This window comes from Carlito syrichta, unplaced genomic scaffold (genome assembly GCF_000164805.1).
Source record: "Carlito syrichta isolate Samal-C Ts95f unplaced genomic scaffold, Tarsius_syrichta-2.0.1 Scaffold289188, whole genome shotgun sequence".
Lineage (NCBI taxonomy): Eukaryota > Metazoa > Chordata > Mammalia > Primates > Tarsiidae > Carlito > Carlito syrichta.
The window spans coordinates 1-15,839 of record NW_007233284.1 but is presented as its reverse complement, the minus strand read 5'-3'; the positions used below and the strand labels follow the sequence as shown (position 1 = coordinate 15,839).

Here is a 15,839-nt window from a genome sequence, read left to right as displayed (position 1 = left end):
CAAGGCACCGGGTGTGGTGACTCACTTCTGTAATCCCAGTATTTTGTGAAGCCAAGGTGGGAGAACCACTTGAAGCCAGGAGTTTGAGAACAGCTGGGCAACATAGTGAGAACTTATTGCTACAAAAAATAAAAATAAGTTGGGTGTGGTGGTACACTCCTACAGTCCTAGCTACTTGGGAGGCTGAGGCATTAGGACCGCTTGAGCCAGGAGTTGGAGGCTGCAGTTAGCTATGGTTGCACTACTGCACTCCAGCCTGGAGATTTGGGAGAAGAGAGAGAGAAAGAAAAACAAATGGCCAAGGCAGGCCAGGATTTGGTCCACACCAGCCAGGGTGCTGGGTTCAGTTCCGGAAACACCCCTTGCCTTTCATGAGGAAACCCATCCCATGTGGTTGAGTAGAGCTGGCCATCCCCACTAGGCCTGGCCGGTCAGAATGCTCCAGCCCTGACCATGGGACTGGTTCCCTACCAGATCATCCAGCATTTTCCACAGGAACCGTTTTGCTACAGCAGACACAGATGCCTGCCTTTCCTTTGGGGTCACTGTGCAGGGAGGCTGGGGCTGGAGGTGGCCCGGTACCCATGCTAGTGAGATGGAGACGACTTGAGAAATGGGGTCCCCTGGGTTTAGCTGTGTTCTTCACTTTCCTGGTGACATAAGCAGAAACTTTTCTCCTTTTTGCTCAAGCTCTGTCACTTAGAACTGCAAAGGACCCAATCTGAGACAGGAAGACAGTATCGATGTCTGTATGTTGGGAACCAAGGTGAGGTAATCGTAGGTTAGGATGGGAGGTTTATTTTGTTTTACAAATGGTTGTTAACACTGTAACACAGCTGGAAACTGACAGGCATGTGACTCTGATTACTAGAGGCATGTCCAGGGGTCCCCGGGATGGTGATACAAGTGAGGATATATGGCCTCGAACACTATTTACCCTTCTTTTTTTGTTTTTGTTTTTTGAGTTGGGGTCCCACTCTATCACCCAGCCTGGAGTACAGTGGCACAATCATGGCTCACCGTAGCCTTGACCTCCTGGACTCAGGTGATCCTTCCACTTCAGCCTCCCATGTAGCTGTGATTACAAGTGTGCACCACGACACACAGCTAAGTTTTTTTTTATTGTTTTGTAGAGATGAGGTCTCGCTATGTTGCCCAGGCTGTTCTCGAACTCCTGGGTTCAGGCGATCCTTCCATCTCAGCCTCCCAAAGTGCTGGGATTACAGGCGTGAGCCTCTGCGCCTGGTTTTATCCTTCCCTTCGAGTGCCCTGTCTTTCACTGGACTTTTCTTGATCCTTTACCCATTCCTGGACCTTTCCCCATCCCAGTAAGGCAGACCTCCTCGGGGGCTCTGAAGTACCACTGCCATGTTTCCCACGAAGGATTGGAGGACTGATGCTTCTACTGCCTTCACTGGACCATGAGCTCTGGGAGGCTGGGACTCCATCCTGGGATCCCCAGGGCCTGACTTGGGATGGGCCCAGAGTTTCTGACTGTGCTGGATGAAGAAGACAGGCAACCTCTCTGAAGGGCTGTCATGTTCCTCCTGGCCTCAGGGGCCACATTAGGATTCAAGGGGAGACGTCATCAGGGATGGTTCAATGATTGGTCTCCAACAGAAGCTTCTAGTTTTCTTCTGTGTTACGAGATCTATTTTTACTTATCAAGGTCATTCTGCATATACAGGTTTGAATCCTGTTTTACCCTGACATGTATCATGTTTTCACATGGCTATAAATTCCTCACAATTGTCCTATTTCTTGGTTGTCCCACCAAGTGGAGAGGCCTTAACCAATCTAACCAATCCACTAGTTTTGAATATTTTATTTTTAATTAATTAAGTATTTTTTGAGTCAGGGTCTCACTCTGTGGCCTAGGCTGGAATGCAGGAGAACATTCATTTCTCCCTGAAGCCTTAACTCCCGGGCTCAGGCAATCCTCTTGCTTCAGCCTCCCTAGTATCTGGGACTACAGGTGCAAGCCACCACACCCAGCTAATTTTTTGATTTTGTTGTTGTTGTTGTTGTTGGTAGAGATTGGGTCTCGCTATGTTGCCAGGCTGGAATTGAACTTCTGGCCTCAAGTGATCCTCCTGCCTCAACCTCCATGCCTGGCCTAGTTTTTAATATTTTAGATCATTTCTAAGAAGATTTTTTTTTTCACCATTCTACTAACTGCAAAGAATATCTTTGGGAGCCACCTTTCTCCTCCATTTATGATTATTTCACCTAAATGTAAAACCCCTCAACGAAGCTCTTCTCAAGCTGCCCTTGGAGAGAGGATGCTCTTTGACCACAAGGTGTGCAAGTGGAGGCCAGCCAGAAGCCTTTCCTGACCCCTCGTCCCTACTTGAGGAGCCTCATACAGTGACCTCTGTAAACTCAGGACAGAGTCCTTGACAACTAACTCAAGAGACTGTCCAGCCTGTACAAGTGTTTGATTTGGCTCCACAGGGTTTGTTTTGTTTTGTTTCAATTCTCAATTCGCTGTTAACATTTTGAAATCAGGAGATTTCATATACAAAGCTGGAATTCTGGATTCTCCTAAGAAAAGAGGAGACTTGGAGCTGAGAAGCAGCTGTCCCATGAGAAAGAGTCCCTGTCCCCCGGGGGACTGGAGCCAACACAGTCCTACTGCTCTGATGCCACCTCCCAACCCTGCAGGCCTTGGTGACTACCCACGGGGTCCCCAAAGCACCTCTAGCTTCCCCCCAGGCCTCTTCACCCCAAGAGCTAGTCCCGGACTCCAGGAGGGTTGGAATTTCTGATCAACCAAGCCTCCAGGACAATGAGTAGGGGAGACACGATAAAGTCCTACCCTCCAGCCACAAGGTGACCTGGTCCTCTCCACTGTGCCCCATAGCTGAGGAGCAGAGGTCTGTGTTACCAGCCGCCCACTCCCATAGGGATGGTCACAGTGTTCCTGTGGAACTTTTTTTTTTTAGTTGGGGTCTCACTCTATCACCCAGGCTGGAGTGCAGTATCATGATCACAGCTACCGTAGCCTCAACCTCCTGGGCTCAGATGATCCTTCCACCTCAGCCTCCTGAGTAGCTGGGACTACAGGTGCATGCCACCATGCCCAGCTAAGTTTTTTGTAGAGACAGGGTCTCACTATGCTGCCCGGGCTGGTCTCGAACTCCTGGGCTTAAACAATCCTCCCGCTTCGGCCTCTCAAAGTGCTAGGATTACAGGCGTGAGCCACCACACCTAGCATAGATGGAACCTTATGAGACTGTCATGAATTCCTGTGCTATACCCCTTGCCAGGGCATTTTACAGATGGGAAAAACTGAGGTCCAAGGTCCCACAGTTAATGGTCTGAAGAGGCCACAGGCAGAGCCTGCAGATGGCAGACTCGGGCCCTGACCCATGATGCTGCCTACCCCTGGCACAGGGCTCCCAGGGTCCCCACTCACTCCTCCTCTCTCTCCAGGACGTCCCGGGGCACGGGAAGCAGGGACAGGAGGCAGGCCTGGCTCATGTGCTGGATCTCTGCTAGCCGCTGCTGGTGGTGAGACTCCGACATGTGGTCCTGGAACTCCTGCAGCAGGAGGGACGGGCATGGGGTGCGACAGTGGGCAAGCCTGGGGCCTGGGGCGGAGGCCTCCAAGCTTGGCTTCACCACCATGAGGCCACTTCTCTCACAATGGCCCTGCAGAGGCTAGAGCAGGTGTGGTAAACTGAGGCACGGAGTGTGCCCACACCAGCCTGAGCTTCTGCCTCCTAGACACGGAGGCACCTGTGAGCACCTCAAAGACACGGAGCAGGCGGGGCACGGTGGCTCACACCTGTGATTCCACACATTGGAAGGCTAAGGCAAAAGGATTTCCTGAGTCCAGGGGTTCGAGACCAGCCTGGGCAACTTGGTGAGACCTTGTCACTACAATAAATTTTAAAAAGTAGCCAGGTGTGGTGGTACACACCTGTAGTTCCAGCTACTTGGAAGGCTGCGATGGAAGGATCACTGGAGCCAAGCAGGGCAATGCTGGGTGGCCGTGAGCGTGCCACTGCACTCCAGTCTGGATGACAGAGACTCCAAATCAAAAAACAAACAATCCAACAAACAAAAAAAACACAAAAAAAGCAGACAAGAAGCAGCCTGGCTAGCTTCCAGCTCTCCCTGCTCTTCTCAGGCATGGCACAGAGTAACAGAGGTCATGGCCAGGCACAGTAGTAGCTCACGCCTGGAATTCCAGCACTTTGGGAGGCTGAGGACTCCTTGAGCTCATGAGTTTCAGACCAGCCTGGGCAATACAGTGAGACCCTGTCTCTACAAAAAATAAAAAAATTAGCCGGGCATGGTGGCACACACCTATAGTTCCAGCTACTTGGGAGACTGAGGCAGGAAGATTGCCTGAGCCCAGAAAGTCAAGGCTGTAGTGAGCTATGATTGTGCCACTGCACTCCAGCATGGATGACAGAATGAGACCCCAACTCAAAACAAAACAGAAATAACAGTAGTAACAGTAGTAATAATACAAGTATAATACTATTATTTTTACTGCTACACTCTCTTTGGGCCAGGCATCGGCTCATTATGCCAATGTCAAGTCACTGAATACCCAGAACAACCCAATGAGGTGAATTTTACATGTTTGTTTCTTTTCTTTTCCTTCCTTCCTTTTTCTGTCTCTCTTTTTTTTTTTTTTTTTTGAGTCAGGGTCTCACTCTGTTGCCCAGGCTGGAGTTCAGTGACACAGTCATGATTCACCACAGCCTCGACCTCCTGGGTTCAGGTGATCCTCTTGCCTCAGCTTTTTGAGTATCTGGGACCACAGGGATGTGCCACCATGCCCAGCTCATTTTTCTATTTTTTTGTAGAGATGAGGTCTTGCTATGTTGCCCAGGCTAGTCTTTAACTCCTGGCCTCAAGCAATCCTCCTGCCTCAGCCTCAGCCTTCCAAAGTGAGCAGGTAAGTGAGCCACCACACCTGGCCCTAAATGTTTCTTTGTTTGGTGCAAGGGGAAACTGATAGGAGTAGAATTCACTATCAAAGGCCCACACAGCTAATGGGGCTGATTTGAACCATATCTGCCTGACTCTAAAAACCTGCCTTTGTGGATGGCCAGGAAATGTTTTCTGAGCAGATGCACAGATTCCTGGGGCAGAGATCGAGGGCCCAATGCAGTCCCTGAGGCCGCCATGGAAAGGGCAGGCTGAGCACTCCACACAAACCCCCAGCCCTCCCTTGTCCACGTGCCCTCATCCGTCTGGCTCTACAGTACCTGCTGGCTGGTGCAGTTGGCCTTGCAGATATAGCAGAAGAACTGGAGGGCCTGTCTGGAGGGCGTGCTGGCCGCCGCAGGGGTAGCAGAAGTGGCGTCACCAGGGCGGGGCATGAGCGTGAGGGGTGCAGTGCTGAAGGCCCGGCTATCACTACTCTGCAGGATGGTGACCTTCAGGGAGCCCCCGGCACCCCATGCCTATACCAGGAGCCAGAACAGAGCTTCCACCAGCAGGGTGCTGATGGCAGGCCAGCCGCGGCACTAAGCACCTGCGAGCACTATCTCATCAAATCCTCCTGACAGGTGGGGAAACTGAGGCTCTAAGCCATTAGGGGACTACCAAACTCTCACAGCTGGAAAGGGCTACAGTCAGGATGCAAACCCAGGTCTGCCCAACTCTAGAGTCCACCCCTCACACGACAGATGGGAAAATTGAGACCCAAGGAAGGGAATGGGTTTACCCACAGTTATGCTGCAAGGCAGAGCTGGGACCCAGACCCCACAGAAAGGCTTCCATCCTGTGCCCTCTCCACTAGAGCAGCGTCATCCGGGTGGGGGGTCAGGGGCTCTAGTTTGGGGATGGGCAGGCTGGAGGGTACTCTTGTTACCAAAGTACCTCAGGTCTTGGGAGGCAACAAGAGAACACACGAGTCCACGCAGACTAACCCCCACCAGGCCCAGGCTGCTCTGCCCATGTGGCCCACAGAGAGCTGCTCCCCATTTCACAGGAGAGGGGAAAACAAGGGGTTCAGGGGCACCTGGGGTGGAAGGAGGCCACCCTCCCGCCAGGCCCTCACCCCATCACGTCAGAGCCTCTACTCACCCCTAGCATCTCTCGCGCTCGTTTCTCACACTCTCCCACGTCCAGGCCACTGGCTGGCTCCTCCTGCCTCTCCTCCACACCGACCTGGGTGCCTGCAGGCTCTGACGAGGCCTCCTCCATGCCTGAAATGACAGATGGGCTGTTTCCCGGAGTGCCTCCCCCACCCCAGCCCAGAGGGACCCGGGGCCTAAGAGCACTCTCTCTGCCTGCAGCCGGGACACTGCGGCCCCTGTGGACAGCCCCGGAGTTGGGTTCCAGACTACACCCTGAGTCCCTGGGGACAAATGAAGGGTCCAAGCAGGGTTGTCTCATCCCCAGAGGAGCTGGGGGCCGGAGCCCTCTCACCTCCTCTGGCTTCTGCAGTATCCGGCGGTGTCTCCAGCCCTGTGGCCTCAGCCAGAATCGACGCTGGCGGCTGGGTCTGAGGCCGCTTGTGGGTCTGCTCTGGTGGCTGTGCGGGCACCTGCGCTGAAGGCTGCTCCGGTGTCTGGCCCCTTGGCTGTGCCTGTGCGTGGCCCTGTGGATACGTCTGTGTCTGGGCCTGCTTCTGCGGCTGCGGCTGCACCTGCCTTGGGGGCTGGGAACGTGCCTGTGACTGCGCCTGCCTCAGGGACTCTGCTTCCTTCTGCAGCTGTGGTTGCACCTGCTTCTGCTGTGGCACTAAGTGCTCTGGAGAGGTCTGTGTTTGTGCCTGCTTCTGCAGCTTTGGCTGCACCTGGGTGTCCGTTGGTGGCAGCCGTGGCTGAGCCTGCGGCTGCACCTGGGCCTGGATCTGCAGAACCCGTGGCTGGAATCGGGGCAGCACTCGGGCCTCCAGGGGCTCAGGCAGCAGTTCTGGTGTCTGCGTCTGCTTGGGGACCGTCATCCGTGCCTGTGGCTGGACCTTTGCCTGTAGCTGCCCGGGAGGCCCCTTCTCTGTGGGCTCCACTGAACTGGGAGGATCAAAAGAAAACCGAAGTCAAAGTCACATCCTCCAAGAGGCCGCAGGGACTCCAAGGGAAGGCCAAGACCAGTTTCCAGTGCCAGCTCTACCACTGCCATTGGGTTTGGGCTAACTCCTTTGGCTCTCTGGGCTTCAGTTTCACCTGAATACACAGGGGAGGATTGTTTCTGCCTCCCACGACTTGCTGACATGTCTCCAATGAGCCCTGTAAGCCTGCCCACGCCCTCAGTCTCAGATGCACATCACCCCCTGCCCCCAACCTGGCTGCCCAGCCCCCAACTCAGTGCCTCAGTCTCAAGGCAGGGTGCAGAGAGAAGCAGGGCCTTCCTCCAAGTCAGCAGCCAAGGCCCCTTTCTTGCTCCAGCTCCTTGAAGGGGGCACGCCCTCTGCCACCCCCGCCCCCGCCTTTGCAGGAATGAGGGCTCGGGCCCCTGGGCCAGGGCAGGTTTTCAACATCAGTTACCTCTTCGACCTCTTGGCAGGGGGCTCGGATGCCTCACAGGGCTCAGGCTCAGGCGTGGGATTATGTCTCTCCTTGGTGATGTCCTCTGAGCAGAGGGGTGAATCTTGGTCTGGTGTGGGCAGGTGAGGGAGGAAGCTCAGACACTGAGTGGATGCATCTCAGCTCCAGAAAATGGCATTTGGGCTCACCCCCTTTCCCACCAAGGACCCCCTCCTCCAACTCCCACACCCACCGAGCCTCCACCCACCTGTCCCACCCCTGTCCCTCTGCAGGGCCAGTGGCCTCACCTGCTGGTGTGTCTGCTCGGGGCTCTGTTGCTTCCTCAGACCCCTCTGGGGGGTCTGACCCGTCTTCCACAGGCATCGTCTGAGAAGAAGAATCCTGCTTCCTTTCAGAAACCATTTTTGACATTTGCCATTCACCCTTGTAAATACCCCCATGCCCAAGAGCAGCTGCAGCAATCCCCAGGGGGTGCAGGAGCCCAGGAGACCTCGGGCAACTGGCCCAGAGCTGCAGAGCAGAGGACGGTTAAACACCCAGCAGTCATGGGCAGGGTCCAGCTGCCTGCCTGTTAAGTGAACCCAGGTTTGGGGGACACGAAGCCCCCTCCTGGCCCCTGGGGCTACTGCCTGACTTCCTACCTCCCTATCCATGAAGCAGTTAGAAGGATCCTCCGAAAATGCCAACCTGATCATGTCTCCTGTTTCTTTCAGGCTTAAAGCCCTCACATGGCTTCCTGTGGCCTTGGTGTACGCCTTACCCCAAACTTCAAAACCCATCCTGCCCTTGCCCCCCACAACTTGGCCTCTGTATCTCACCCCCCACTCCTCCCAGCCTCAGATGTCTTCACTCTCCTGGGCCTTCTCTGCTTGTTCACACTGGCCTTCTCTCTGGTCAAGCCCTAGACCTCTCCCTGCCTCTAAGCCTTCACCCACAGCCTCAAGGGACTTCTTGCAGGAAGCCCTCCTAACCCCGGATTAGGTCCAGACCCCGGTACAGGTCCCCAGACAGCCTTCAGCTTCCTTTCTGTGGCAGTTCCACAATCCTTTTTTTTTTTTTTTTTTAAGTCAGGATCTCACTATGTTGCCCAGGCTGGAATACAGTAGCACAATCACAATTCACCACAGCCTCAACCTCCTGGGCTCCGGTGATCCTTCCATCTGAAGCCTCCTGAGAAGCTGGGTCTATAGGTGTGTGCCACCATGCCTGACTAATTTTTAAATTTTTTGTGGAGACAAGGTCTTGCTATATTGCCCAGGCTGGCCTTGAACTCCTGGGCTTAAGCACTCCTCCTGCCTCGGCCTCCCAGAATACTGGGAGTACAGTTGTGAGTCACCATGCCTGGCCTCCACAGTCTTGATTGGTTGGAGCATTATTTACACTAATATTTTTTGCTACCACCCACACAAGACCTTAGGGAGGGCCAGGCCACAGGCATTATCTGCACCACTGAGTGCTCTGCAGGGCCTTCAGATGTCTGCTAAATGAACACACAGCTCTGGCCAGTTCCAGGGCACCCCAGGATGCCCCCAGGACCTACAGTCTCCCTCCCTCCTGGTTAGCCCAAGGAACCAGCAGGGAATGACAATCTGTATACCATATCAGGTCTCTGTGCCCTTCAGAGACTCCTCAGCTGTCACCCTACACGACACAGACACCAGCCTGCAGTCAGGAGGCCTGGGCTCTGCATCTGCCTTGACAGCTGTGCAGCCCAGGGCAACCCCAGTCTCTGAACCTGGGTTTTCTCATATGTAAAACGGGGGCAGGATGACTCAGAGACTAGACAAGACCAGGTTATCACAGGCTCAATAGGAAGGCTGAAATCTGGGCCCCTTTCTGGAGGGAAATGTCACGCTTCCAGATATGGAGCAGTCCAAAGCAGCCAGCATAGGGGGCGTTATCCCTGCCCCGGGATACCCTTAGGAGCGAGGAGCGAGGAGCTGTGGGGACCTCTGGGGACAGGACAGTCTGGGGAGGCAGTGATTCTCTCTGCAGACTTGCTGCTTATGTCAGGGAAAGGTTGAACACCTCCCTGACTCTCACACAGAGCTAGAGGGCTGCAGGCGGGAACACCCAGATGGCAACAGTGTGTAGCTTAGAACTTATAGCATTGTTCCACCCCAGTTACACTTCTTACACTTCTATGTATCCACACTACATCAATTAATTTAGACAATGTTAAAACATTCAGGTTGGGATAGGATGTTTCCTTTTAAGATAAATGTAATCAAAGGCCAGGTTCATGCCTGTAATCCCAGCATTTTGGGAGGCTGCAGCCAGAGGATTGCTCGAGCCCAGGAGTTCAAGACCAGCCTAGGCAACATAGGGAGACCTCGTCTCTACAGGAGTTAGCTCAGTTGAAGCTGTACCCTCCCACATGGTGGCCATAGCCACATGTGAGCACTTGAAACAGGCGAGTCTGAATCCAGAGCAAGTACCGAATGCATGCCAGACTGAGGATTTTGTATTCAAAAAATGGAATGTCAGGTTGGGTGTGGTGGCTCATACCCATAATCCCAGCACTTTGGGAGGCTGAGGTGAAAGGACTATCTGAGCCCATGGGTTCGAGAACAGCCTGGGTAACTTGGTGAGACCTCATCTCTACAACAAAAATAAAAAAATTAGATGGGCATGGTGGCACATGCCTGTAGTTTCAGCTACTTGGAAGGCTGAGATGGAAGGATCGCCTGAGCCCAGCAGGTAGAGGCTGCAGTGGCCGTGAGCATGCCACTGCAATCCACCCTGGGTGACAAAGTGAGACTCCAACTCAAAAAAAAAAGGAATGTCAAATATCTCATTCTTTTTTATATTGCTTACTGGTTGAAATAATAATTTTTCAGGTGTGCTCAGTGGCTGATGCCTGTAATCTCAGCACTTTGGACTGCTTGAGCCAGGAGTTTGAGACCAGCCTGGACAACATCCTGAGACCTAAAAAAAAAAAAAAAATTAGGCAGACAGCAGATGCTTACTGCTGTCCTGCCCATTGTGCCCTTCACGACATATTTCCTTTTATTTATTTATTTATGTGAGTTGGAGTCTCACTCTGTTGCCGAGGCTGGAGAGCAGTGGCACACTCACGGCCACCGCAGCCTTGGCCTGCTGGGCTCAGGTGATCCCTCCATCTCAGCCTTACAAGTAGTTGGAACTACAGGTGTGCGCCAACACACCCAGCTAATTTTCTTGATTTGTTGTGGAAATGAAGTCTCACCAAGTTGCCCAGGCTGGCCTCAAACCCTTGAGCTCAGGCAATACTCTTACCTTGGCCTCCCAAAGTGCTGGGATTACAGGCTTGAGCCACCATGCCCAGCCATATCTACCTTTCTTAATTAAAAAAATATATATATTAGCTGGCCATGGTGACACACCTGTAGTCCCAGCTACTCAGGAGGCTGAGGCAGAAGGACTGCTTGAGCCCAGGAAGTCAAGGCTATAGTGAGCCATGATCACACCTCTGCACTCCAGCCTGGGCAACAGAGACCCCAACTCATAATAACAGTAATAATAATGTTGTAATATACTGAGTTAAATAAAATATATTAGTTATATTAATTTCACCCATTTCTTTTTACTTTATTAATGTGGTTACCAGAAGATTTTAAATTACATACATGGCTCACATTTTATTTATACTGGGCTGCACTAATTTTTTTTTCACTCTGTCACCCAGGCTGGAGTGCAGTGTCTCAGTCATAGCTCACTGCAGCCTCAAGCCCCCGGGCTCTAGCAATCCTCCCATCTTAGCCTCCTGATTAGCTGGGACTACAGGTGCACACCACCATGCCCAGTTAATTCAAAAAAATTATTTTGAGAGATGGAGGTCTCACTATCTTATCCGAGATTGGTTTGAATTCAAGTGATCCTCCTGTCTCAGCCTCCTGAGTCCCTGGAGCCCAAGCCACGGCACCCATATAATATTAAGCTAAATATCAAGTAGATAATAGTAGTGGTAGTGTTTGGGCATGGCAAAAATTGTGTCAGGGATACAGGAGTGTTTGACATTTGAGCAGCGCTAGAGGGCCAACCCCCTCATTTTACAGGTGAGAAAACCAAGGCAGAGAGGGAGTGTGACCTGCTCAAAGGCCCAGGCTGACATGAGCCGGTGGAGAGGGGCTGATGTCCAGGCATCCCTCTCACTCCATCCCCACCTGCTCCTCCCCAGCCACCACTTACCTTGCGATTGGAGGCAGTAGAGGAGGAGGTCCAGGCCCGTTTCTGGGGGTTCCGCCCTGAGAGGTTGAGCTGGGAGGGGTTCATGGGGACCCCAACGGGAGGGGGGCCCAGCAGAGACTGGCGAGTGGCCTGGGGAAAGAACTGCTGCAAATTGGGAGTGGCCAGCTGGGGGGGCGTGAGGCTGGGGGCCGTCAAGCTTGGGGTTGCCATGCTGTAGCTTCGGAGGTTACCTGCAGGCAAGAAGAGAGGAGAAGAGAGGTCTCACCAAGGTCGGGGCTAGAGGCTAGGGTCAGGGGCCAGTCCCCCAAAGCATCATGGGAACATCACAGGTAAGTTCCAAAGGGACCTTATCCCGCCATGGCAGTCAGAGGGAAGAGGCTTAACCCCGCGTTGGGCACTGGTGGTGAAGGTGGGGGCAGGGGTGCCATCTTTCCCTCCCAGGTGCCTCCTGGTCAGTGGCTTCAGTCCCAGGAAACCCACTCATTCTCAGGCATGCCATAGGGTACATGGGTGACCCCACATAGGACCCATCAGGAGAACCAGCAAGGTGGCTGGTCCCTGGAATAGTAAGACACCCCCTACCTCTACCAACCCCCCCCAACCTGTTACCCCCCATCAAAGGCCTGCTATGACCAGGCACTGTGCTAAGCACATTCCATAGGCTGCGTCCATCACTCAGGCCCAGAAGAACTTCAGGGTGGGTATTATCTCCATGATGACAAAACAGAGACATGAAGTCGAGGGGGAGCTTGCCCAGAGTCTCTTGAGGGGCACTGCTGTCCCTAGCCTGGATTCTGGGGTCTTCCTCATCCCTTCCTCTCTTTGCCCCGCCTCCATCTAAGCCATCCCCAAATCCTACCAACTCTATCCCTTATAGCTCTTCCTCGTCTGGCTTCCTCTCTCCATCCCCCCTCCCCCCTCTCTAGAAGCCACCTTGTCCCTTTGCCTGGATTTCCAGCCACAGCTTTCACACAGGCTGGCAGCAAACAGTAATCTTTCTTTTTTTCTTTTCCTTTTTTTTTTTTTTGAGAAAGCAGAATTTATCGCAAGGACATAAAAGCTCCCACAGTGGGAGGGGACCCAAAGGGGTTGCCCAAACAGTGATCTTTCTAAAGCCATATTCTGACCTCACCTGTCCCTCTACCCAAACCCTTCCATAGCTCCCAGCCGCTTAGGATGAGGCCCATTCCTTTCTGTGTGAGTTTGGCCCTGCCCACCTCCCCAACTTCCTTTCTTGCTCCCCACTACATTCCAGTCTCAAGGCCTGCCTCAGGGCCTTTGCACATGCAGTTCCCGCTGCCTGGGCCATTCCGCCCCATAACTCCCAGCCATCCTTCAGACTTTCCTTTCGGTGTCCCTCTTCAAGGAGGCCTTCTCAGACTCCTCAGCTTCCCTGTCCTAGAACTAGCTGCATGATTTCCTTGTCTGCTTCCTGCTGCCTCTCATCTGACTCAGCTCTGCCCCTCAGGGGAGGCCCAGACTCAGGACGTGTGAGGCATGAGAGACAGTCGGGATTCTTGCCCTGATGCTGGGATAGGAAGCATGGGGGTTCAAGGCATGAGTCAGCTGTGCTGGGAGAGCTGGTTCAAATCCAGACTCTAGAGTACAAGCTCTGTGACCTTGAATGAATCAGTTCCCCCTTCTTGGCTTGAGTTCCCTCATCTGTAAAATGGGTATAACACTGCTCTCTTCACCATGTTTTTATGAGGATTCGATGAGATACACAGATATGTCTGATACATAGTAAATGTTCAATTAACGTTAACCTGAAACAAAGACATATACACATATGTGCAGAGAGACAGACAGCCAACCAGCTCTTAAAAACAGTAAGACAAAAGATGAAACGCCCTAAAAGAAAAATAGACGAAGGACATGATGGACAAGTCACAAAAAGAAATACAAATGTTTAACAGACAAATATAAAATGTTCAACTGCACTAGAACACCAAGAGAAGTAAATTAAAATGTTAATAATATAGCGTCTTTTGCCAACCAACTTAGCAAATTATATGTATATACACATTTATACATATATTTTTTTAAAAAGCATGTAATACCCAATGTGGCCGTGGGCATGGTGAGACCGGCACTGTCATACGGGGCTGGTGGCATTGCAAACTGGTCCAGTCCTTTAGGAAAGTAATACAGCAACACTTATCAAGAGCCGTAACACCCCCAACCCGCCAGTCAGAAAACAGCCTCAAACGTATTCATCCCAGTGTTACTTAAAACAGCAAATAATAATAACAAAAAACTCAAAGAAAGAAAGAAAGGAAACAGCTGAAAAGCTGAGAAGGTTTAAGTAAACAAGGGTACCCCCCTCCAGTGGAATATTAAACAGCCATTAAAAATAATCTTGACAGAGACTATCCAATCATAGGGTCAATGCCATTCTAGTCCGGGCAAAAGAAACAAGATACAGTCCCTCACTGACATCAATAATCACATACAAATCCCCAAGTGTGTGCCTAAAACGGGGATGAAATATACCAAAATATTGACTGGTGGTTTTCTTCAGGAGGTGAGTGAGCCTACAGATGATGGTTTGGGTTTTCCTAGTCCCTTTTTTGTATTTTTCTCTACTTTGAAGGGTGTGAAAGAAAAAGGAGAAACACGTATGTATATGTAACAGGTCCTTGTGTGTGGCTCGCTCTCTCTCCACCTAGCCACCTAGGACTTCTAAATCAGCTCCCAGGACCATCCGCACTGTGTTACTGTGTGACCTTGGGCACATGATCCCTCTCTGGGCCTCAGTTTCTTCCCCAATAAAATGGGATTGTGGATATATCTCCCCTTAGGGCTATCAGTAGAATTTGGAGCAACATCTTAGAAAGAAGAGCTGAGACTGCTTTCCACATGGAGAAACTGAGGCAAGGCTTAATGCACAGGGCTGGAGACAATCACCTAGAAATCCAGGTGGTCAGGGGGTCCAGGCATCCATCCAGCTCAGTCACTACTGACGCTGTGTGACCCAGGGCAAATGACTTCCTGCTTGGCTTCCTCATCTGACAGATGGTGTCTAATAAGAATGTGTGATGTGTGCTGAGTCTTGCCCAAAGGGCCAGTGCCATGGCCAAGGGCACACAGCTCTGTGATCAGACAGACCAGCATTCAGCTCGGCAGTTTAGGGACTCACCCCTTAGAGCCTCCCCATGTCCTCCTCTGTAACTAGTGTGCTGAGAGGAGCTCCCTCTCAGGGCTGCTGTGTGGATTTAGCGCATTGCTCTGCTAAGAAGCTACCACGGCTGGGCAAGGTACCTCAAGCATGTAATTCCAGCACTTCGGGAGGCGGAGGCAAGAGGCTTGCCTGAGCCCACGGGTTCGAGACCAGCCTGGGCAACTTGGCGAGACCTCATCTCTACAATAAAAAGTTCAAAAAATTAGCCAGGCATGGTAGCACTGGCCTGTAGTTCCAGCTACCTGGAAGGCTGAGGGGGAAGGATCGCCTGAGCCCAGCAGGTCGAGACTGCGGTGGCCAGAATGTGCCACTGCCCTCCAGCCTGGGCGACAGAGTGAGACTCGACTCAGACAAGAAGCTACCAGGAGACAGACAGAGAAGAGGCTGGGGCCGTACCTTGCAGCTGCTGCAAAAGCAAAGCTCTCTGGAGCATAGTGCCATTGAGGAGGGACGCAGAGTTGGGGCCCTGGAGATTCAGAAGCTGCTGCGGCGGCTGCTGCTGGGGGAGCCCCCTGTGTGTCGGGGGCGGGGGGGGGGGAGGGCAGAGGTAGAGGGTTACAGGGAAGTCAGACCCTCTCTCTTCCAGAGCCCTCTAGCCTTCATTCTCTGTCCCTCCTTCCCACGGTAGATAGAGGAGCCCTTGGGGGTGGAACCGCCGATCTCCGGCCTGAGCAGGGAGGCCCCCGGGAGAAAGGGCTGGGACGGGGGCTCCACGACACGGAGCCATGGCGCCGCGCGGAACTCACCGGCTGACGGCCACGGGCAGCGGGGCCTGCGGCGGGGACTGCTGGAGCAGCTGCTGGAGCTGCAGCAACTGCTGCTGCTGGAGCTGCTGGAGCTGTTGCTGCTGCTGGCCGAACATGGTGGCTGCGGGCGGGAAGGCGAGTGAGGCCGGGGTCCCCCCCGCAGGCCAGGCCAGCTCCTCCCCATCCATGGCTCGCGCCCGCCGCGGCCCCGCACCGGCCGCCCGCTCTTCACAGACCCCGAGACCCCGCCTTGTCTGCGCCCCCAGCCTTGCGGGCCCCCGCGAG

General features: G+C 53.0%; 1 protein-coding gene across 7 annotated transcripts in view; it reads right to left on the bottom strand.

Moving 5' to 3' along the window:
• CIZ1 (CDKN1A interacting zinc finger protein 1) overlaps positions 1-15,674 on the bottom strand; it is a 27,227-nt gene extending 11,553 nt beyond the window's left edge. For 3 of the 7 annotated variants that reach the window (XM_021710484.1, XM_021710483.1, XM_008054172.2), the window contains exons 1-10: positions 15,555-15,674; positions 15,205-15,320; positions 13,688-13,759; positions 11,628-11,857; positions 7,745-7,838; positions 7,458-7,566; positions 6,397-6,983; positions 6,052-6,173; positions 5,229-5,426; positions 3,419-3,543 (exon numbers count right to left, since the gene is read on the bottom strand). In XM_021710484.1, coding sequence (XP_021566159.1) covers positions 3,419-3,543; positions 5,229-5,426; positions 6,052-6,173; positions 6,397-6,983; positions 7,458-7,566; positions 7,745-7,838; positions 11,628-11,857; positions 13,688-13,759; positions 15,205-15,320; positions 15,555-15,670 — 1,769 coding nt within the window. In that variant the 5' untranslated portion in view covers positions 15,671-15,674. The remainder of the gene's footprint in view (positions 1-3,418; positions 3,544-5,228; positions 5,427-6,051; positions 6,174-6,396; positions 6,984-7,457; positions 7,567-7,744; positions 7,839-11,627; positions 11,858-13,687; positions 13,760-15,204; positions 15,321-15,554) is intronic. The other 4 variants (XM_021710485.1, XM_021710486.1, XM_008054173.2 and 1 more) reach the window with 4 other exon arrangements.
• Between the last annotated feature and the right edge of the window lie 165 nt (positions 15,675-15,839).